This window comes from Cataglyphis hispanica, chromosome 21, assembly GCF_021464435.1.
Source record: "Cataglyphis hispanica isolate Lineage 1 chromosome 21, ULB_Chis1_1.0, whole genome shotgun sequence".
Taxonomy (NCBI): domain Eukaryota; kingdom Metazoa; phylum Arthropoda; class Insecta; order Hymenoptera; family Formicidae; genus Cataglyphis; species Cataglyphis hispanica.
In genome coordinates, this window is record NC_065974.1 from 2,939,467 (window position 1) to 2,963,981 (window position 24,515).

The window sequence follows — 24,515 nt, forward strand, 5'->3', positions numbered from 1 at the left end:
CTTCCTAAATTCTCTGATATGTCAATAGATATGCTCTTGGTTGTGCGTGACTCGCGTGCGTATATGCGCGAGCTCATCGCGAGCTACACGCGACTGCGGGAATGACTCGCGGGCGCGCCCTACGCTGTGCATCCCGTCCGGCGCATGCATCTCCCTCCGTGTGTCGGTGCACTCCGGACGCGAGATCGGCAAATCTAAGATCGTGCAACTGGTGTCCAGTGGCGTGTCCAGTACGTTGGCCGGCGCGAGCGGGAGCTAGCCGGACGCGAAGAACGAAGAGTGAAGGATGATGGTGCCCGGGGATGGGAGGACGATGGAGAGGCCCCGAAGAGAGAAGATGATGGGGAGGGGTGGAATGCGCGGCTCTCTCTCTCGAAGGAGGAGTTGTCGGCGGTGAAAAATCACGCATCCCGCCACCACTGCCATGGCCAGAGAGCGCAGCATCTGCTCTACATACCCTGGCTCTCAACCTATCTACCTGTTACGCTCGCCGTTGTTCGATCGACCTGTAAAAATCGCATAATCGATGACCTCGAAGCGTATACCTTCGTACCCATGGTGCATGCGCTAATCGATTTACCCGGGTTCGCTTCGCAAGCTCCTCGAAATAATTGTGTCGCGCGGGATAATTATAGCTTTCACAGATTATGAATTCACCGTACTCTTTGTAATACGGTGATATGGCAGCTACTTTGGTAATTCTTCTCTCGATTCTTCGAATTGGCCAAAAATAAAAAAAGATATTGAAAGTATTAAAAAAAAAAAAATTGGATTCAAAGACGCAAACCTAAATCATATGATTCTTATATAACGTTTCATTAATTATTTAATTAATCATAAATAAATATACATTTAGAATCTATCTATATTTGATTGCAATATTTTAATATCGTTTCATACACACAAAATCTAAAACTTTATATGCTGCTAAAATCATAATTCCGAAGCTGATAAGTGTGTAAACAAATAAATGTATATATGTGAAAGAATCTAATTTTTCTGCACATTTTATATGCATGTCTTTATTTTACTTAACAGATTTTTTGTTCACGCATCCGAATAATGCATAATCATAGCTATTTTTAAAAAAGTCTCTCGCGTGCAATCATCAGGCTTCTGCAAAGGCACGAGAGAGAGTTCATCAATGAGAACCTCGAAGAATCGGAGTAGCAGAGCAAGATATACGTGTGCTGGCTGTGCTACCGGTCGGTCGGGTCGGGTCGCTGTTCTCCTGTGTTTCATCTCTCTCTTTTGCTCTGTTTTGCCTGTTGCTCTCTCCGCCGCCTTCCTCTTTTCACCTCCCGGCTTATCCCGCTCACCCTCGCCCTTTCTCCCCGTGGCCGTCTCTCCCCCTTTTCCCCACCGCTGCCGCTCACTCTCTCTCACAAGAGTTGTTGTTCGACTGTTTTATTACTTTTATAAATGCCGCCGCCACACGATGCTACTACTACCGCTCGTCCTGTCGCGGCGGGCGTCTCCTTTGTTGGTCCACCATGGCTCCATTGTTGCTCGCAGAAAGATGCGAATTTTAATTTGATATTGTCTAATATTATTTATGTATGCACACGGCTAGAGAAACCGAGGACTGCCGCGCGGTCGCAGCCGTCGCTTTCTTCCATTCAATGGGAAACTATAGTCACATCCATTCCGACGACTTAACTCCGCATCGAGAACTTGATGTTCGCCTGAATTCTATTTCGTGATCGTGCGCATTCATGTATATTTTGCCTCTATATCCTTTATTATATAATTTTCTTCCAATAATAAATTTGACAACAAATAAAAAATTAAATATTGTTTTCGCGCATCTGTTTGCGCGATACAATTATTATATTTAACGCATATTATTTATCATATTGATTTTAATACGCATCGCAGTTCAGAGCTTTTCTCCTTGCAATTTATATTGTAAGAAGAAAAATCTTGCTCCCTCAATAATATCTGACCTATTCGCAAGTATTCTTGGCCGTCCTTCAATGTGTTCAAAACTCCGTGGCAAATCGTTTGCCATAAGCATAATCTAATTACCGACAAATGCGAGGTGTCCATCGACGAGCGATCTTGCGAGGCAGACTTGCGCGTAGGTGCTTGGTCCACCTAAAGAAATCAATATTACAGACAACGTCCAGGTTCACTTGGAATTACGGCACGCGCAACAGTTGCATCGAGACGAGGAAAGAGATACGAACGAGAGTGCATCGTCGCGTGCATGTACCACTGTTTAAGCAACAACAATTGAATTTGCAAAGTCAATCAATTTATAATTGCATATCGATTAGCTTTTGATTAGAAGAAGCCACGTAAGTTGTTTGAATGCCGCCTGATCCGCGTTGCCATGGAAATCCACGACAGACTTTGTATTGTACCGGCTGTGAATTGATAATATTTAGGTAAACAACGAGGTGCATAACCGACACTTTGTGCCAGAATGAAGGAGAAACGATTATCGTTAGGCATTAACGTTAGCATTATACTGATACTGACGATATTCGGCCTGCTTCTGTTCTTGCCTTTGCGATTGTTATTCGACACGAGTTACTCCGATCAGGATCAAAACGGCGATGAAAACGATGTCAGTGACCTGGCGAGAGAAAAAGAGCCTGTGGATCATCGAAAACTGAAACGCTGTCCGAATCTGCAATATGAAGATCGCTTGATGTCGGTCTTTCTGAGCGATTACGATGAAAATTGCACGTACAAGCAGGACAAGTGCGATGATGACGACGATGATGACAGCGGCTCTGAAGAAGAAGAAGATAGCAGGGAGGATGAAGAGGATGAGAAGAAAACCTGCGTATCCAAGAGAGGCATCGAGGAAGAAATGAAAGAAAACGCTGAAGAGATCTTGAAGACGCGTCAGATGAAGTCCGTCACGGTGGCAGGTCACATACTTGTGGCGATGTTGCTCGTATCAGTCATAGCTGCTCTCATTGAAGTACTGCGAATACGCTTCGCTATTAGAGAAAAAGTATTGTGCCACATATTATAGAAATTTTTAGGCTTTTGCGTTGAAACTTAGTATCGTTAAAATGTAATCTAATATATTTATAACATATTGAAATTTGTGTCAACAAAAAATTTCTCGGAAACAAGCACATTTTTAAAATCTCCTGCTCGCGCTTCTTGAAAACAATTTGATTTTATGTATAGCTGTTTTCTAATTATTAAAATATCTATTTAAAAGTAAAGTCATATTATTTCAATTCTTTAATTCGCGATTGATACTTTATTTCAACGCAAGCAATTGCACTATTTTTAATTATTTGCGCACGTTATTCATTATCCGCAGTTTGCATGTTTTTCTACATTTAAATTCAAATTCGGATTAAGCTTTCAATAATTTGCACTGCACGAAATTAATTGCGATATTCAGCAGAGACCGACGGATAAGCGCTTCGTTTTTCCTCGCGGAGCTAGTAAAGACCGTCTCTCGATGCTCGAATAGATACGCATACGTGAAAAACTATTGCACCTTTTATTTTCAAAAATGCATAAGGATTCGTCTAGGACAGGCACGATTACCTCTCGGAGATGCTCCTCCAGCGTGGACCTACCCGCCACAAGACGTCCCATTTTAAGAGAATTAATTAGGAGTCAAAGATCTTTTGAGATACCTGGAACACCCCGTTCTGCATTGCGTTTGTTAGGTATGTGCGAAATAATTCATTATAATTTTGTAATAATTCCTAATTATACAAGAAAGGCATTAAAAGAGATATCTGCAATATATAAAAAAATCGATTAAATTTTGCCAATAATATTTTGTATGGAATTAAAGATATTTTTATTTATATTTTTGAGAGAGAAAGAAAAAGAGAAAATCAAAATATAGTTTATAATAACGATAAATTAATATAATTCGAGATTAAATAATTTCAGATATAATTCTATTAACTGTCAAATTTTTTTTCACGATGTCTCTAATGATTAAAATACTTTGGCAAAGAAGTATCTCACTAGCATCGTGCGGATACCGCAAACAGCGCAAAGCCATTTGATTCGATTAGCGGCAAATGTAAGACGAACAAATTTAATTATTCATCCTCAGGAGCACGACCACCCCCGCTCATCCGCCGCTCCTCGTTTCCGATACCACAAGCGAAACAAACTGCTACTTCGTCTGTTTGCGGTACGCCAAACACTCGATTGACGCGGCATCCATCGGCTGAATCAGAGGAAGAAATCGGGATTGTCACTAATATTCTTCATCATCGCACCCGTTTAATCCGACGTCATTGAGACGGAGATAGGTAGAAGTGCATTGCTTTTACATGATTTATATCGAGTTGTCATTTTTCGATACATCATGTAATCGCAATTTTCATTTCCTTGAAAAGTAGATTATTATATTATTATAATAAATGATAGATTAAACATTTTATTTTTTTCCAGTGATATATCAGTTCATCGAATTCTTTGCACCTGCAGATGACAACATTAACAGGGTATGCGTCTTCGATTACATGGTATGCTTTCTTTAATATAATAATTTTTACATTTAAATACAGTTAAATAAAAAACAATGTATCGATACATTTTTTTTTAAATTGATGAATGTGTTTATTTGTCAACAGGTCATATGCAATGCACAACGATCACATCCAATGACTTTTTTTATACTCGTGCAATGTCTTTCATGAAGAACATTTGAGATCTTTCACTAACAAATTCACAGTTGTATCCTTCAATACAATCCTTTACATAATTTAACAAGTAGCGCATTATCACCGCTACGCGTTTTATATCGTTCTACTTTCTAGCCAAGTGATATTTAGATATTAATATGAAAAAATTACTAATGTGCACAATCAAAATTCAGAATCAAAAGATACTATATAAACACGATAAAAAACTTATCATAGTACATATTAAGACTAGTATGCTTAATCAAATAATCTTTATTTTCCACATATTTTGATAACACAGAGTACTTTTAACATCACATAATCAAACGAAAACTAAATATAATTATTACAACTTAAATGATAATGATTTATTAATATAATAAATCATTATTATTATTTTATTGTTATAATAATATTACAGGTACCACATTTTTAATAGTTATTGTAAAAAATTTATACATCACAAACACGAGATAGTATTTCTATATTTATTCATATCTAAATCAACGATAACCATAACAATTTTCGTTGTGGTAATCTAAGGAAGAATTTTTTTTTTTAAATATTCTTCTGGTGCATATTTTTCTCGAAACTTTATGCATTGAATAGAATAAATAAATGCATTTTCAAAGTGACAGTACAACGATCGAATATCTATATTCGTGTATAACGTATTATTATATTTCTCTAACACGTTTATATATATATATATATATATATATATATATATATATATATATATTCTTTTATCATATAAATCTATTAATATATTAATACATGAAAAAATTCAAGAAGAATTACAAAGATTGTCGTATTTCTATGAAAGTCATAACAATGAACTATCATGCATAAAAATGCAGATGAAAATACTATAGCTTTGCAAGATTGTAAATAATTTCGAAAGAATTATTCTGTATTTTCATAAGAAGATATAATTGTGTCTCTGTATCAACGAGCCCTCTATAAGCTTACTCCTTGGGATCATCTTGCCTTCTGTGTCTTTCTCTTCCATGTGATATGTCTACAATATGATTATAAATTATACACTATATATTTATATATATTATACTATGTCACTATAATACACGATGTGATTAACAGCTACGATTACATTTTCAAAACTGTGATCCGCTTTTTCACATTAATGTCATTATTGCACAAAGTGAAAATGAAATATATTTATGCAATATATTCTCGAGCAAAAATAATAAAATATTTCCAAACTATATTATTTTTATTATTTTATTATTCATTAAAGAGAATTATTTATAATGGATAAAGTATTTTAAAGAGTCAATTCAAGAGAACGAACATTAAAAGTTGTAAGTATAAAAATATAATTGAAGTAAATATAAAAATTGTCTCTCTGTCCCTTCTTCTCAACGCTGTCTTTATCTCTCTTTTCTCTGCACAATATGTATATTTATTATAAACAGAAATATAGAAATAAATGTGTGAAAAAATAATTGATATTCTTTTATAATATTCTTAATATTGGATAGTGATATTTTCAATAAAATATTAATTTTAATATGACACAATTTTTGTTTGTTTAATAATTAGCTGTTTTTATTTATCGGCAAAATAAAAACTGACAAAAACATGACAGAATGGAAAAAACGAAGCAAATATATCAGTATGCGCCATCTGTCGAACAGTTGAGATATTTATTCAGCAACAAGTATATATAATAAGTATATGTTATATATATTTTCTACTCAGCTATCAGCTGTGCTCTCAGCTGATATATTTAGTACAATTTCCTTTTTTTGTGAACTTAAATATTATCTACATTGTAATATGATTTATACGTGATAAGAATTCTTGATTATTTTTTATCATTCTCACAGCTATCGTAATTGGGAAGCAATATGGAAACGGTAATTTGTTAATTGTTTACAATCTATTATTTCAATATTCAAATAGTAAATACACATTTTATTATAAATTATGTTGTTGACATGATTTACAGTATTGATTTAATCAGTAAATTTGTATTTTGTATTTTTAAATATATATTTAATATATTTTAAATATATATAATTAATTATGAAGAAATATAATTAACCATAAATTTATATTTTTCAGTCTGACAAAAGACAAATTCCGATGCTATTGAGGAAAGTATTGGCAGTGGATGCGTATTTGACAGATGTGTTTGTTAAGTTCATAGAAAAACTTCTACCCTTCAAACAGTTAAAAGTACACTATCAATTATTAGAGGTACGAGTAATCTTATTAATTCTTATTATATAAATATTTTTATTTATATTTACTTTAATTACCATTTCTTATAGGTATCATGTCACGGCATACCTTGGCTAGGAACATCTCTTGCATTAATTTGGATTCTCAACAGCAAAAGCTTGTATCAAATGCAAGTAAATTTGCTAATAGGTAAATAAAATTCTTTTATTACTTAAAATTTGTGTAGAATATATATAAAAATTATTTCAGGACTGTTGTTTGACACTATCTTGGTTGCTGTGATAAAGGCAATCACACGAAGAAGACGGCCAATCTCTAATGATGATCTATTTGCTATAGGTCCTGATAAATATTCCTTTCCATCTGGACATTCGTCTCGCGCTGCATTTATTGTATATTTCTTCTTTTATATATGGTCTATACCTTTGATATGCGTACCACCTTTACTAGCATGGTCCTTCTCCGTGTGTATGTCTAGATTATTGATGAGAAGACATCATATACTTGATGTACTTGTTGGAGTATTTCTAGGTATCTTTGAAGGCCTAATTATAGGTTATATTTATTTAGAACAAGAAACATGCATTAATTTAATTTCCTGGATTACAGATGTAAACATACATACATCAAAATAATAATATTATATAACTGTTTGTATAACATTTACTTATTTTGTAGAAATGTTTGCAATATTATTATCTGCTTTTTAATATTTTTTGTTTAATTTGTGTACAATATGTATAATTATATACATATCAACAGTGTCATATATTTTTCTGTCTCATTTTTGAAAGAATTGATATAGTATAACAATTATTTTTAAATTACTTCATAACAATTCAACACACAGCTTAAAAATAAAAAAATTTTACAAAAATGGTTCTTGTAATTATAAAATTTATATTATATATAATATTGTATAATCTAGATTTTAGAATTTAATATATATATATATGTATATATCTATATCGGAGGTATTTCTTAAAAAGGTATAATTTTATATTTATCATGCTGTAGTTCTCTTCAAATTAGAATATCGGGCTTTATATAAAGGTAATATAGGATGTAATTGTATCATAATTTTTTAATTTATTCAACATATTTATGTGTAGTTTAAATCGCGCGCGCGCGCGTCTCGACCGATTTTAGCGGGCTCTCGTTGGCGGCTTCACAGAAAAGTCACGCACCCGCTATTTCCAGATGTCGCAAGGCTCAAGGCCGCCGTACGTGTCCTTGTCGTGGAACGCGCACAAAGGCGCGATCATGAATTAAATCGCAATCGCGGTGTACGACGCAATTTTCTCAACGTGCAAAGAAGCGTGGTGAAAAAACGCGCGGGTTATGACGCGGATGTTCGTTAAATTTCCGGCTCGACAGACCGCGGTAAAGAAGTGCGCAAAGTGTTTCGCTTGTTGCATAGTTGCCAAGGCGACTAACGTTCGTGCGGGTGCGTGTCTCTCTGTTGCGTGACTGTGTGTACGCGCGTGTGTTACGTGGTGTGTTATGATAAAGAACCGATCATCGTTGTCGGGACGCCGAGTCTCATATCGCCCGGACACCTCAATGCTTCGCAACGACGTAGCCTGAAAATAGAAGTCATTTATTATGGACTACCCGGTGTTAGGCCACTACGATCCCACTGTAGAGGCCACGGACCATGGTAGCGGCGAGGAGGAACAGGAATTGCTGTGTAAGTATCCTTTTGTATTATTGTGCCGTTCCCGCGCGTTGCTCGCGCTCTTTCCATCTACGTGCCAAGCTAAATAAAAGGCGCCAGAAAACGTCTTTCCTCGTGGCTTCTATCTGGAGGGAGAGAAGTGACATTGAAATTTTTCGTCTTGCGTTATTCCACTTGCGATTTTTGTCCTGTTCCTTTCTTTGGATCATTTGTTTTTCCCTTCCGTGACATTCGTTTGCTTTCGAACGCTCATATATGAGTAATAACATAGCGATATATATCAGCTGACATCAGCTGTTTCTCCGTCATGCGGGGAATCCGATGAACAACTGTTGTGTTCTTTCAAGGCTCAATGTCGTAGATGACAAACAGATGTTTTTTTTTTTTTGAATATAGTCTAAATGAATATATTATCGAAGCATAGATATATTGTACATCTTTTTATATCTTATTTTTATTTACTCTATACAATAAATACATAAAATATTTAAAAATAAGACATTATGATTATAAAAAAGGTATTAAAACATATCTAATAAATTGTTATTTGCTATTTTATATTAAATGTGATTTTTTTTATGTTGAATAAATTAAAAGGAAAAATCTTGCGCAGAGATAAATTATTCTCAAAAAAATTTTTTGGCTTGTTTCTTGTGGGATAAAGTATCAGTCAAGGATATAGGTTTTTCAACTGGTTCTTATTCCAGGGGAGGAATGTAATTATGTGGTACCTGGGGATGAGTATGTACCTGCAACGGAGCAGTTTGGAGAAGATTTTGCCGGGGCTGAGTTTCATGAAACTAGAGCATTGCTTGCTGATGGCGGAGATAGATTTGGAGTTTCCACTGCCACTTTCGATACAATTGAGGAGCTTATGTGGATGGGGAATCAAGGGGTACATTATTGATCTAAGGCTATGTTTATCTGAGATATTTATTGTGTTTAGTGACATTAATTTGTTATAGGGCCACGTAACATCTTATTATGGGCCTAGTTTACAAAAATATACTTCTTTTCAAGTCCATGCAACTCAAGAGATACGACACATTCATCCTGTAGATGAAGGGATATTAGTGTTGACTCAGAGTATATTGAGATGCCAACTGCGACGAGGCATACCTATATTTACACACACGTATGTTGATATTGTAACAATAACATTAACAATACTATCTACAGATTTGAGTAAATGTCTATGTTGTTATAGGTCAACAAATATGAATGACATGCAGTGTATGTTGCAAATTTCTCCGACCAGATTACTCATGGGTGGACATCAGGATAAAATAATAGATTTTAATCTTACTAGAGGAAAGGAGATTGGATTAGTAAGAATATGTTAGAGAGTTAGATATTTATTAGATTAATCTCAAGTTGCTGTGATGTTATATCTTATATTTATAGGTAGATGTAGGAGAAAATGGTTGTGCGATATTGAGGCAACACAGTAGACTTATTTGTGCTGGTAATCCTGCAGGACGAATAGATCTCAGGGACCCAAATACATTATCAGTAGAACATACTTTAGACACACATAGTGGTTCCCTAAGTGATTTTGACGTTCAGGGAAATTATCTTGTTACTTGTGGGTTCAGTAACAGGTGAGCCACAAGAAGAAGAATTAAAGAATCTTTAAACGATATAATTTATACATTGTGTTCCACATTTAGTCGGCAAGGTCTTACTGTTGATCGATTTTTAATGGCTTATGATCTGAGACAAATGAGAGCATTGAGTCCAGTCACTACTATGGTGTATCCTCTTTTATTGAAGTTTCTACCAAGTTATTCCAGTCGTCTCGCAGTAGTGTCGCCACTTGGACAAATGCAACTACTTGATACAATATATGCTAATGTACAACCATCAATGACATGTTTGTATCAGGTAAATTTTTGTTATACATGTTTAAAAGATCTAAGAAAGAATACAATGAATAAATTTAAACATATACAGAAATATGTATCATGTACTATTAGGTTGCCACGGGTGGAGCGGGGATATTATCATTTGATGTAGCTTCCACATCTCAATGTCTTTGCTTTGGAGATTCGGCGGGTTCTATACATCTGATGTCTACTAACAATCCGGAACCTCAATTTAATACATTTTCTAGGTTAGCACATAATTATTTTTTAAATAAATTATTTTTTAAAATAAATTCTAAAATGACTAAAATAAATTATTTTTATATAATTTAAACTTATTCAACACATGATTTATACTATATACCATAAAATTATATATAATATATAATTAATAATAAGCATAATTAAAATTTTATGTTGTATACATGTGTGTGTTGAAAGTATATAATAAATGTACATTTTTTTTTACTTGATTTAGACCTACAGAATTTGCCGATCCAATTGAAACAGTACAATCGATTCCTTTTGATGACGATATTACACCATTAAGTACAATACCAATGGTATATTCTGATCAACCACTTTTAAGTGATTGGCCAGAAGAATTTTTAAAAAAGGTTTACAGGTATGTGCGCACTATATAGGCTTCCGTTCCTTAGAGGAGAGAAAAAGATGAATTCTTTTTTTTTTTTTTCCACAGGAAAACTCCAGCAATAGATCCCGAAATTTTGCGCACAATGAAAATGCAGGGAACAATAGGATATGCGCCAAATCCTCAGGCTTTTCGCAGAAATCAAGTGAGGAAACAATATTCTCCCACTCTACTACATACACCCATACCACACACACAATATTCTCCTTCGTTTTTTCTCAAATTATCTTAAAATCCGTTTACATATTTCCAATAATTTTACCTATTTTTGTTTATTAAATTTAGGAAAAAGTGGATTTTGCTTATGATTTGACATCAAATTTAATTATTGCTTCTATAATTAAAAAAATTGTTATCTAAATTTATATATCTTAAAGGTATATTAATAAATATGCTTCTTCATAGCTTGGATAATTTTAGAACGTGATTAGTTGAAACAATAGACATGAGATTAAAGCTTAATATAGTTGAAACATAATTTTTTTAGAAAAAGGAAAATTTGCTGTAATGTGATTAAGACTGATAACACATTTCGTGATAATTATTGTAGTCTATAAAAGAACGTGATATATTTTCGTAAGCTAGTTCAACATACATATTCTTTTAATGTTTCAATATAAAAAACTCACAATTTTTAAATATATAAATAAATACACTATATATAAGGATTAAAATTTTTGGCTTCTCTCATTTATTTGTTTTATATATTCATATTATTAATTTATGATATAATTTATATGAGAGAAAAAGTATTTAAAAATAATATGAACATTAATACTGTTGTGTCTTTATTGTCTCATTGTCACTATTCAACCATTAATTATTAATGAAAATTAGCAACTTCTGTTTATAAAATTATAAATTTTCTTTTGATAGTGACATTTACAGAAATTTATATCTTTTTTAAATTAATATTTTAAATTTTTGCATTATGTTTGTTCATATAGGTGTGAAAGTTGAGCAATAATAACTTTACATAAAATGGCATATTTCTAAATGTATTTAAAATTAAATTTAAAAGGCAAATTTTTGTTCTTTAATATATATATGCGATTTTTAGAAATATTTCTTCGACAATGTGCCAAATATAATAAATAAATGAAATAGTATATAATAAAAATATATATGCTATAGGTACGCCAAAGTATTATATGGCATATATAAATACACTGCATAAAAATTCTAAGAAAATTCTAAATATATATAATTGTTCTAAATATATAGAAATATATGTGTGGCACAATATAGGGATGAGATGAAGTTTATCATATCATATATAACTTTTCTATTATTGTATATTAATTTATATATATGAAAATAATTCTTTTTTTTGTTAATCTATTATTGAGAAATATATTATAAAGCTGGACTTTTAGCTATTTTAGTTAATTATAAAATTTGAGACTATATATACACTTTTCTTACTTTACAGAGAAAGATACTATAGAGGTATAATTCTTTAATATTAATATATCATTAATCCATCATGGTTATTTGAATATTTAGAATATTTTGAAGAATATTTTCCAGAAAAATTACGCGTGGCAGCGTCTAATAAGAAAAAACATTGTTGAACATTATTTTGATAGTATAAGATTTAATTTCTTTTATTTCAATTATTTGTGTTAACGTTTACAGAATGCCCTACATAAAGAAGAAGAGAAATGTGAATAAATATTTCATATATCTTCTCCCGAAAGCTTCCACAATTCCTATACATTATTGACCAGCGTGATATTCTACTGCCTTCAATTCCGCAATATTGCACAATGCGTTTGTGATTGATGCATTTTATTCGTTTTTGTTTAATGATTTCTGCTCCATAATCTTTTCATAGGCTGTTAGTATATTATACACATAGAATATATGTTCATAAAATGTATAATCTCAAAGTTGTACTTGAGTGAAATAATAAAGGTTGTATATGACAAACACGTACAACGGTATTTATGCGTAACTTTAATATGATGTGCCGCATTATCAGTTTAGTTCCCTTCAACAATGCGTTCTTTTTTCAATAGGTATTATTTATTTTTTCACAATCTCAAATTATACTTTCTCTCTATCCTATGAAATTGTATGATCTAGCGCGAAACGCATAGCAAAAATTTTATAAGACAGATTTATCCGAAGCTCATTTTTTCAGTGAAATAAAAATAAATAATACCTCTTTTGCAGATACCGTACAATTTGGAAAAACGACGTGGCTTAGTCGCGAAATCTTTTGCGGGAGACTCACGATGTAAGACAGATGACGGTACCTTTGTGGCCATACCTAAGCGTTATCGTAAAATCGAGTTAAAATATTCACGACTCGGTTATGACGATTTTGATTTCGATCAATATAATCGAACCAGTTTTTGCGGCCTGGAGGCCACTCTTCCCAATAGTTATTGCAATGCTATGCTGCAGGTAAGTGCAGCCAGAGAAAACTATAGAGATCAAAGTAAATCAGAGAATAAATAGAACAAGTGTCACCTCAGATGCATTTATTCATGTTTTGCAGTTGTTATACTACTGCGAACCTGTAAGAATAGCATTGCTCTCACATTCGTGCCAACGAGAATTCTGTCTTTCTTGCGAATTGGGATTCTTGTTTCACATGCTGGATATATCACGAGGATTTCCTTGTCAAGCTGCGAATTTTTTGAGGGCATTTAGGACGGTACCGGAAGCGGCAGCTCTAGGACTTATACTGAGTGATTTGCATCCAGAAGCCAAGAAAAAGATCAGTCTGATTAGACTTATACAAGTATGATAATTAAAAGATTTGATGTAAAAAAGCACGCAAATTACATAGTTTTTTTAATAATATGCGTCAAATTAAGTATATTTCAGACATAAATATATATATTTTTTATATTTCATATGGAAAAAATAGACTACAAATTAAACTTTTGCAAACATTATATATGGTACGCAAATTTTTTATGTTAGAGTTGGAATCGATTCATTCTACATCAAATACACTACGAGATATTAGAAACTAGGAAGCGGCAGCAAGAAGAAGAGGAGGCAGTGCGACTTAAATCAGGCTCCAAATATCCACCATTTGTTTATAATGAACAGGATTTTCCTAGCATCCTTGAGGATCTCGGTTCTCGATATAGAAATCACGATGACGAGAGGAAAAAAAAGAGGAAGCAGGAGGAGGATGGTAAATATATGTGGATCACATCGAAAGGTAAACACAATTTATGTGTAACCTTTGCACTGGGCACTTTTTGTGTTTATTTTTCAATTTTTATTGTGATTAGTTGATCTATTTATTCAATCCAAGATTGCAATGATATATCCAAAGAATAACAAGAGACAACTGAGGATTATGCTATTATTGTATTATTGTAAATACAATCTATGATGATCGCAAAAACGTTATATCTATATTTTAATAGAATATTTTATGATTTTATTATCTTGTATTCTTAAGATATCAGAATTGGAGTTTTCTGTATATGTATGCTGACGCACATATTTTTTTTAGAATATATAGTTTTCTCTCTTTTTATATTGATCTTATATTAAATTAATAAGTTGCAGCAAATGCTTGTTACTCCTTAAAACGCTTTATTGTATATTATATATTTTTTTTTTTATAGTAAGAAGAGCAGCCAGTCCTTTGTATCTTATTTTCCAAAAGTTGCATGATCTTGCTTTTATACAAGAATCCTAGGATTTTGAAATATATGATTGATATTCATGTGTGTTAAAAGTATAAATATGATAATATAATATCGATTGATGTTAAATTATTTAATATTTGAGAAAATATTCGTTTATATATATATATATATATATATATATATATATATATATATATATATATATATCGTTGGTGATCTATATTTTGTAATATTTCATTTTTAGAAAAATCGAACTTTACATACTTTTTAAGTAAGACGCGATATCCTATAAATTAATAAATAAGAATATATTTAAATTAATTATTATTACAAAACATCAAAGATTTTCTATATATACATATCTATAACTAAATATTGTGAAAATATTGTAGACACTTATCTTATTCACTAAAGAAAATCTCCCTTTTTTACTTAATTGTAAATCACGTGTTAATAATATTCACTTATTTTATCTTTAAATGCGCATTTATTACGGGTAGATAAGAACACCAAAAAGTCTGCTGAAGAGAATGAAATGCGAGATGATGAAACAGAAATCAGTCATCTATTTGGATCTGAACAAATGCATATACATCGCTGTCTCAAATGTGGGCAAGAAGCTACAAAACATTCCATCATGTTACTTTGTAATTTAGTTTATCCGGAAATAGTCAATCCTTGTAAGCTGCTTTGAAGTAATATATATCTAAGACTGAACGAAAAGCGAGTCTAACACATAAAATATTCGAAACTTTGATTACATATTTATGGATTTAAGTAGTTTTTAAGACAAAAAAAATAAGAAAAAAAATTGTCGAAATCTAACAGCGATACAATTCTTACATTTTAAGTTCTTAAAATCATGAAATTCAATTGTTCAATCATTTCAATAAATAATAATGTAATATTCGAAATATATTACTACAAATAGAAATTCGAAATAATAATAGAAATAGAATTTCGAAGTTTCGAATTTTTTATATGCTCAATACTAACTTTTCGTAGTCATAATTTAATGTTCGCGTCTGAATACAAAATTTACCTTTTGTAGCTGAAGAGGTACCGTTTACAAGTGTTCTTGCCCGCAGTTTAAGACCTGAGAAAATTACACCCGCATGGTGTGACAGTTGCCAGAAATTTACACCTACTCTTCAATCTCGACAATTGACTAAACTACCTCAAATACTGGCATTAAATTGCGGCTTAGATACTCAACAGGTACTTACAACACAAGATTAGATCAGCACATATAGAATCAAAGCATATGAAGCCGCACATTGCATCTCATTGATCAAAGTTAACAGACCGAATTGTTACAGGATAAGGCGTTTTGGCAAAATCAGATGGACATTGTAGTGCAAAATGTGTTAACGGGAAAGGAGAGTAGTCCCAGCTCCAGTCCTGTACCTGTTACTGCAAAACCCTGTCGATATGGCAATAATTGTACACGAGTTGGATGTCGATTCCGACATGTTGGTCGCGATTCAGGTACGCAATGTTGAATCCTTTTAGATTTAATATGTTGCTCCGTATGAACCTCGTATTTTATTAATCATACAGAGACAGAGAAATTATTAACATCGCCCTCTACCTCGTCTACGTCGACAGCGTCTGTTACATCGCCTCCTAGTCATTTGTATTATTCGCATTCTTGGATACCTCATAACATAGAGATCACTCTTGAAGAAAATGGCAAGATGTCGGTTAAAAAAATTAGCGAACCAAAAAACGAATTGACAAATAACACATCTACACAAACAAGTGTGATGGAGAACGGTCAAGATGACAAAACGATACGAACAGTTTCTGACAACAACGTTGAAGACAATAATGATGAAGATTGTGACAACGTCGAAAATTGTAATATAGTATCGAACGCAGAGATAGGCGAGACGAAAAGTACAAATTCAGAGATAGCTAATAATACTCAAAAAATACAATACGGTCTCAGTGCTGTCGTCTGTTATATCGATGACAAGAATAATGAGGAAAGAAGAAACATTGTAACGCTGTTGCGAGTTGGACCAAATTATCACGTACGATCGTCGGGCAACCCTGTATCGCAGTGGTACATTTTCAATGATTTCTGGTAAGTTTTTTAGAGAACAAAAGCGCATCAATGCTTTAACATTATTTATTACAATACTAAATTTGTCATAGTATATCACCGGTGACACCGCAAGAAGCAGTGTGGTTTAATCTCGATTGGAAAGTACCGTGTGTGCTCCATTATACAGCGATACCTGCACCAGAACCGGCACCATATGTCAGTCCCCTTACATACGATGTGTTTGGCGAAGATAAATGTATTGCGCGCAGTGGCGGAACCAGAGGCATTACATTTACCCCTCTAGCATCAGATGAAATGCCTAAGAAAGGTAGATTTCATATTTCTTTTTGTGAAATTTTGATGGAATCAGTTAGTCTTGTTTAATGCTCTACGATATGGGTCGTCTTGCAAATGTTGGGATTATTGTTATAGGAGAATTAGTAGGGATCGATGCAGAGTTCGTTACTTTAAATCAAGAAGAATCTGAGTTGCGGAGCGATGGAAAAATGTCGACTATAAAACCAAGTCATATGTCCGTAGCGCGAATCACTTGTATACGCGGGTATGAATTATTATTAAAGAGTAATGTTTTGGAAGATTTGTAAATGAAGATATTAAGCCAATTATAGAGAAGTACATTTAATGACGATGTTTGCAAAATTTTAAATTGCATCTTTTCCTCACTTTTCTACAAATAGGCAAGGTCCACTGGAAGGTACACCATTTATAGATGATTACATAAGCACTCAAGAACAGGTGGTCGATTATCTGACAAAATTTAGCGGCATTCAACCGGGTGATTTAGATGCGAACTTTAGTAGCAAACATCTGACCACTCTGAAATCAACGTATCAAAAGTTGAGGTTTTTAGTGGACAATGGTATAATCTTCGTCGGACACGGTCTAAAAAATGATTTTAGGTAAAAACATTATTTACATTGATATTTATGATAATGATTCATTAACGTGATGACATTTATTTATGCGTAAATTTTATAGGGTAATAAATTTAGTGGTACCGCCGGAGCAAATAATAGATACAGTTTTATTATTCCACTTACCTCATCATCGTATGGTGTCGTTACGCTTCTTGACCTGGCATTTTTTGGGTAAAAAGATTCAGTCTGAAACTCACGATTCGACTGAAGACGCGCGAGCAGCCTTAGAATTGTATCGTAAGTACAAAGAACTAGAAAGCTGTGGCACTCTGAGAGAAACGCTTAAGGAGCTTTACGAAATAGGCACTCAGTTACAGTGGAAAGTAAGAACAAAAAAATATATAACTAAATCAACTTATTTCATTAAATTTGTTCTCTCTTAAATATTACTTGACTTTAGGTTCCCGATAGCTGATATGAGGATAAGACGTATAAGGATATAGATGATCGAATTAATAGTGATAATGATGATTAGATGATAATACAAATGTTCATGTCCATTGTCCAATATTACTGTTTGGAAGGTAACACTCTGCAGGTGCTGTTCACGTTGGTTGATAAAAAAATGTCGATATTTAGTCCAATTCTGAAGACAGGGTTACATATTCGTGATCAACAGGGAAAAAATTTATTGAACGCACACGTAATATTAATAGATAAAATTTTAAGATTGCGTGCACCGTGATAGCGTGAAACTGAAAAAATCGCAGATACCAAAACATTGATACTCTTTGGATTCTTCTCGTTTTTATTCGTAGATCATTGTTATAACCGTTTACTAAATGTATAGTGTATACATACATGTACACTTTTTATTCAGCGATAATGCGTCAAATTGCGGATCATTATCCATCTTATCGATAGCCCATTAGGAAAATTGAGTAAAATGGAACAAATTGTTGAGCGCGATTTTAAGTAGGAATACCATTTTAAGTGCGACGCGAATTTGTATATATTGTCTAATATAACATTGACGTTTTGAAGAGCAGTAACGATTCCGCACTGCCCGATGGATATCAATATTCACTCTAATTTCTTATTGTTTATACTGTATCCCGTATGAAAAAGATAATGTATTCCATTCCGATCCATCAAACAATTGCCGGGTATAGACGTAAATAGTATAGTAGCAATAACTGAATTACGTATTCGTAAATGTACAATATTTCAATGTTTCCTTTTATACGTATATCTTTAGCGTATAAACTTTTGTACGATTTTATGGAGCGGGGTTTCATGCAGTTTTTTTTATAAGGTATTTGTTTTATCTTATAGTGGAGAGATACACTGCAAATTTTCTCGACCACATATACACACACATATACGTAATCACAAATTGTTAAACATCAGTCATATTTGCAATTACATTTATGATAATTATCATTCACATCGATCCATTTATGCAAAGCTCTTGAAACGCGAGAAAAACTATTAACGAAAGTGGTAGAATTTTACAAACTGACAATTGTACTCTCATTATAGATTATTTTTATACAAATTTTATCAACGAAAACATGGGAAGGGAGGGGGAGGGGGTACTATCCAAATCTATTACAAAAAAAAGACGAGATTAATAAAACATATATTTTTTTATATCTTGAATTTTCTTATAATTTGTGCACGATAAGTTATAGACTGGTTTCAGTAGAAACAGTCAATGCGATCAATCAATATACAATACAGAGTACATACAGTACACACGATGTTAAGATGGTAATTAAACATTTTTTTCATGCCGATCGCTCTGTTACATCATTGTAATTTTTCAATAAATAGTTGTACAAATTCATATCTGATTTATTTTTCCTTTTTTTACTTATATTAATCAAAGCTATTAGCCTAACAGTTTTATTAGAAAAAAATTAGCAATATATGTATAATGATGTGTTAATTTCATTACATATATTTTTTTTTCATATTATGTCTTAACGTTGTATGTACAAGTCAGCACTAATATCCTATTTATAATATACTAAAAAGTCTCCTTTCTAATCGAATATTATTGCGTTAACCTACTTCTCGTGGATATATATAATTTTAGTAATGTAAATTAATAATTTACAAATTGTACACATTCGCGTCTTGCGCGCGCGACTATAATAAGTCACGCTATTGTTATAGCGCTCAAGCGTACGTATTATAATATTATATATATATATATATATATATATATATATATATATATATATATATATGTATGTATATATATAATATAACATAGAAATTTAATAAATAATTGAAAAGAGCCCCGTGCGCCTTCGAGACTACTCTCAAGAGATTTATAGATCCCTTTTAAACGGGTCGTGAGTAATGCTTGAAATGTTGCTAACAATACATTATTCACAAACAATACAAAAACTTGGACGAAACATCTAAAAAACATCTGAAAAATTAACAATAAGCCATCTTTCACGACGTGTAAATTCAATATTCACGATATGCAATATTTGATCACCATCTTGTGTAAAAGAAGCTTTACGAAATCCATTCGTAATGTTTTCGAATAAATTCCGCTCGAATTATCACCGGCGAGATACGAGATCGTTTTAGAGATCGTGCCGATTGGACGCGGATAAAAAAATAATTAGTTCTATTTTACCGTAAAAAGACAGCGGAAGCGACGAGGTACATATCAAAGTTTTATCGGATAATGTTAAAAAAATAATATATATATATATATATATATATATATATATAAAACATATATATACTTATATACATGAATATACGATTCACCGAAGAATGTCGAAATATTCGTATCTGCCGACTGTACGGGCGGCTTAAGTAATTACAGGTAATAAAAAAAAAGAACGTCTCCTGACTAGAAACTTGCGTGGTCGAGCTGCAGGAGCTGGAAGGAGTATTCAGTGGCAGTATAAGAGTGACGAATCGATTGTCACTCAGAATCCATGCGCCTCAGCAGATGCTCATGTTGGACAGTGGATTAAGGCACTGTTAAACGCTATTAAGATATTCGGTAAAAGTCGGGACCACGTCCGCAGACTACGCCAAGCGAATCCACGCAATGTGCGTTCTTTTGATTATCAAAAGACCAAGGCACTCTTTGATCGCTCGTAGACAGGTTCTCGTCTACGATTCAATCCAATATAGCCAGAAAGTCAAAAACTTCGATAAAACGAAACTGAAAAAGAGACCGTTCAGTGATCCTCGCCTTGCTGAAAATGACCGTTTCGATTTAGCGGTTGCCTTTCTGGAGCATCGGAAGGCCTATTCCTCTTAAAGAATCCGCACTGTAATTAATAGACAAGATCGATCAATTGTTTATTTACATATAATCAAACATCAACATTACTATCATTAATATCACAAATTACATTAATATCAACACCGAAGACTGAATAAATTTAAGAAATTTAAATATTATTAAATATTTGGATCAATATTTCTATACAAAACAAATTTTAAAAAATTTTTAAATTATTGTTCTATTATGTATTGTTCTATAATTTTAATTTTTGTTCTATAATGTACGCATTACTAACCTTATGAAGCAAGTAGATGAGCAGCAAGAGGATTATCATTCCCGCGCAGGCCGACAGAACTACTACCCATACTGGAATGATGTCCGGAGCGGAAGGTGGTGCGCTAGGTTCAATGTTCGTGATAACTTCGTCACTTCTGATGACTTGTTCGGCTGGCGTACCGATGAATGGTTGCTTCGTAACACGCGCTACCAGCTTCGTCGACACTTTCACCTTCTCCGTAAAGGCCACTTCTTTCAAAGTTCTAGCGTTTACGCGATATCTCGCGCCAATCCAGACCTCTTGATCTTTCTTTAATGGACCCAACACACATCGCAGCATCACACATTTTGCTGCGTCACAAGATCGTACTGGTTGATTCTGCGATTCAGGATCGTTCTCATAATAATCTTCATTTTGAAATGCAGCTTCATTGGATAGGAAGTCGTCCGTCTCGAGATCTCGCCGATGTCTATGCAGTCGTTCGAATTTTTTGAACTCCTGAACATCGATCATGTCACTCTCGCGTCTGTGCCTCGGACTCATAAGATCGGAGTTTGCTCTCTCGGTAGAGAACTCATCGTTAAATTGATCACGATGAAATCGATCATCTCTTCCGTAGACTCTAGTGTTGCCTATTCGTTCTTCCGTTCGTCTCTCCTCATGTGTACGTGTGTTATATTTGGTTTCGTAACTTCCCTCTGAAGTCACACTACGATCAGAAGATTCTTCTTGCCAAGATTGACTGTAAGTCCTCTGATTATCAGCATTGCCATCTTGATAGCCATTGTGTGGTCCGCGCAGTGTATATCTTTTTTCTTCGGTGTACGTGTAAGACCCCTGAAGAGGGAACCTACGACCATCCTTCAGCACAATGTAACCTTTACTGTCCGGAGTAATAAGTAGCTGGCCTTCTATTTTGAGAAATCGACTGTCACGAGGCTCCGTGGATTCCGAGACATAACTCTGTCTGCCATAACGATCTTGAAGAGGAAATATAGAGTCATCCTCAAATTCTATGTATTCTTTCCTGTCGGCAGATGTTCTGAATCTTGCCTTGAACTGTACATACTGTTGTCCTTGCCTGTTATATATCTGATAACCAGCCGCGTCTTTTGTCAATGTACCAAAGAATTGTTCTAATTCTTGCGTAGAACTCGTATTGTGTAAACGAAAACCAAATTCTCGTCCTCCAACCGTCTCTTCACGATCGCCGGTAATGAAATCTTCCGTAGTTTGATGGTGATCACCCGCAAATACACCATAGCGCCTTTCCTCGTTGTACTTGTGTTCTCGCTCTTCTTGCAGGCGTCGTTCTTCTTCCTGTGTTCGCCGTTCTTCTTCTTCTCGCCGTTCGTCTTCGTATCGACGTCGCTCTTTTTCTTCTTGACGTCGTTCTTCCTCTTGTCGACGCCGCTCTTCTTCTTCTCGACGATGTTGCAAAGCAATGATACGTTCCTGCTCTTCCCGCTGACGTTGCATCAGACGTGTTTCCTCCTGCAGTTTCCTCTGACGAACTTCCTCTTCCTGACGTAAGCGAATCTCCTCCTGCTGTTTCTGTAGCTCCTGATATCGCCTCTCACTCTCAGTTAAAACCGAATCAAATCTTCCCGAAGGTGAGATCGTACGTCCGCTTTGTATGTTATCCCTCTCATCCCAACGATTTTCTACTCTAACGGAATGATTCATGCGAGTCTCATAAGGCTCTTCAAGATCGGGTAATCTCCGAGAACCGAAAGATTCCTTTTCGGATTCGCGGAATCCCCCGCCAAAAGTTGCGGAACTACCACCGGATTCTGTGTGGAAAACAACTCCACGATTGCTAGACAAATCACCAGTACCAATCGAGCTAGTTCCGGAAGAATTCTGCGTATATGTCGTAGTGAGAACGTCGGGTTTCTCTCCCGTTGGGTTCAATTGGATCCTTCTAGTCTCGGTAACAACGTTCGACGAAGAAGAGGAGGAAGAAGAGGAAGAATGTCGCGATTTTTGAATATTCGAACTATCACCGCTATTGATTTCGGTTTCTTCTTTCTGATTCACTTTATTGCGGTCTACCTCGAAGCCTCTTTGGACGTTGATCGTTCTGCCTGATTGCGATTCGTCCAGAATCACACCGGAATAGTCGGGATAATTTAAATGCACTTTTCTGCGTTGATCCAGCTGCGATACATTATTATGATTAATCATCACTTCACATATACATTCAAAAATTAAATTATAAAACAAAAGTATAATTAATCATAATTATTTAATTATATTAATTATATTTTTGAGCTATAAATTTTTATGCATATATTTAATTCTTTTATATATGTATAATGCTATAAAAGTATATACATATATACATATATTTTTTTTTATATAATTAGATAGCTTTAAGTAAAGCAAACATTTAAAGCAATAATTATAATTTCTATAATTTATATCATATATAATTCATATAATGTAAAAAAAATAATTTTGGATTATTTTGTCTTATACGTACCTTCAAACTAAGATAATTTGCATTAGCAGGTTCGCAAGCGATCGGTCCCGCAGTCTCTGGTTGTTCTAACAAATACATCAATTCTTTTCCGGATAAAGTCTGTGCGGGCCACACGAGAAACGCTTCAGCCTCAATGATATCCGATGGACCTTGATTGCGAATCGTATAATTATGCGTCACCGCTGGTCCAAATTCGAGCTCCGTCGTAATATTCACGGCAGTGTAATTATCGGGATTGTAATAAAGATCCTTAGGTTTGCTTTCGCCGTCGACACGCAAATCCGTCTCTATCCAGATCGGCAGAGATAAATGCTGACTGTTGTCATGGACGGTGATGTGGTCTTCGGGATTTGTGGTGTTGACTTGCATATCGAACTCATAGATGGGTTTCATCCCGTGTGATGTTACAGGCTGAAGTAGCACCTTGAATTTCACAAGTTTATTCTGCGGCAGTGGATTTCCAATATCACAGCGAAGAGTATTGTTATTTGATTGCTTGGGCGCAGAACAATGAACGGGAATCTCTAGAGTCTCGATACGTTCTATCTTGATATAATCGATGCCAGTCGGTAGCTGTAAATTGTATGTTGCCTCAAAGGCGTCCTCGCCTGCGTTCTGCACCAAAACTTCGAGTTCCAGCCTCTTGCCAGAGCCAAGTAAGTATCTACCAACGTTAGATCTCACATTGAGCTGTAAATCGGGTATACAGACATTGTCGGAACCACAATTCTTTCTAATGGAAAGAGTGTCTTTCCGGGAAGTTGTCGCACCAAGAACTGGTCTAAGCGGCATTCTCGGATCACGACGGCGATTGTCAGTAATTCGTTCTTCTTCCAGACTCATACGCATTTCGGCATCCAACGATGTTAGCTTGTCGCGGATATTGGGAGTCACGTAGACCTTTAA

The 24,515-nt window shown here is 34.1% G+C and overlaps 5 protein-coding genes across 8 annotated transcripts in view; 3 read left to right on the forward strand and 2 right to left on the reverse strand.

Moving 5' to 3' along the window:
- LOC126857277 (ITG-like peptide) overlaps positions 1 to 24,515 on the reverse strand; it is a 295,970-nt gene that overhangs the window by 196,058 nt on the left and 75,397 nt on the right. The gene's annotated exons all lie outside the window — the stretch shown is intronic.
- Positions 147 to 24,515, forward strand: part of LOC126857276 (uncharacterized) — a 100,487-nt gene continuing 76,118 nt past the window's right edge. The window contains exons 1-6 of one of the 2 annotated variants that reach the window (XM_050606527.1): positions 147 to 2,300; positions 2,391 to 2,968; positions 3,497 to 3,647; positions 4,049 to 4,250; positions 4,393 to 4,466; positions 4,575 to 5,314. In XM_050606527.1, coding sequence (XP_050462484.1) covers positions 2,429 to 2,968; positions 3,497 to 3,647; positions 4,049 to 4,239 — 882 coding nt within the window. In that variant the 5' untranslated portion in view covers positions 147 to 2,300; positions 2,391 to 2,428 and the 3' untranslated portion in view covers positions 4,240 to 4,250; positions 4,393 to 4,466; positions 4,575 to 5,314. Of the gene's footprint in view, positions 2,969 to 3,496; positions 3,648 to 4,048; positions 4,251 to 4,392; positions 4,467 to 4,574; positions 5,315 to 24,515 lie in introns of those variants that run through there. The other variant, XM_050606526.1, reaches the window with a different exon arrangement.
- Positions 6,356 to 7,486, forward strand: LOC126857278 (polyisoprenoid diphosphate/phosphate phosphohydrolase PLPP6-like). Its single transcript, XM_050606530.1, has 4 exons — positions 6,356 to 6,505; positions 6,714 to 6,848; positions 6,923 to 7,022; positions 7,083 to 7,486. The coding sequence occupies exons 1-4, from the start codon at positions 6,497 to 6,499 to the stop codon at positions 7,466 to 7,468; spliced, it is 630 nt and encodes a 209-aa protein (XP_050462487.1). The 5' UTR covers positions 6,356 to 6,496; the 3' UTR covers positions 7,469 to 7,486.
- Positions 8,024 to 19,428, forward strand: LOC126857263 (PAN2-PAN3 deadenylation complex catalytic subunit PAN2). Of its 2 annotated transcripts, none has more exons than XM_050606498.1 (21): positions 8,024 to 8,523; positions 9,219 to 9,406; positions 9,477 to 9,646; positions 9,719 to 9,839; positions 9,916 to 10,112; positions 10,182 to 10,395; positions 10,488 to 10,624; positions 10,855 to 11,001; positions 11,077 to 11,173; positions 13,207 to 13,440; positions 13,535 to 13,780; positions 13,966 to 14,212; positions 15,152 to 15,331; positions 15,703 to 15,869; positions 15,971 to 16,139; positions 16,212 to 16,740; positions 16,812 to 17,029; positions 17,134 to 17,263; positions 17,400 to 17,621; positions 17,701 to 17,962; positions 18,040 to 19,428. In XM_050606498.1, exons 1-21 carry the CDS (start codon positions 8,439 to 8,441, stop codon positions 18,052 to 18,054), a joined length of 3,975 nt encoding a protein of 1,324 aa, XP_050462455.1. In that variant the 5' UTR covers positions 8,024 to 8,438; the 3' UTR covers positions 18,055 to 19,428. The 2 variants fall into 2 exon arrangements, with proteins under 2 accessions (XP_050462455.1, XP_050462456.1); XM_050606499.1 differs by having other exon boundaries at positions 13,966 to 14,185.
- The window catches only part of LOC126857262 (integrin alpha-PS2), a 62,103-nt gene continuing 56,797 nt past the window's right edge, over positions 19,210 to 24,515 (reverse strand). For both annotated transcript variants that reach the window (XM_050606496.1, XM_050606495.1), the window contains 3 exons: positions 23,610 to 24,509; positions 21,143 to 23,284; positions 19,210 to 20,890 (listed from right to left, as the gene is read on the reverse strand). In XM_050606496.1, the coding sequence (XP_050462453.1) occupies positions 20,798 to 20,890; positions 21,143 to 23,284; positions 23,610 to 24,509 (3,135 nt within the window). In that variant the 3' untranslated portion in view covers positions 19,210 to 20,797. The remainder of the gene's footprint in view (positions 20,891 to 21,142; positions 23,285 to 23,609; positions 24,510 to 24,515) is intronic.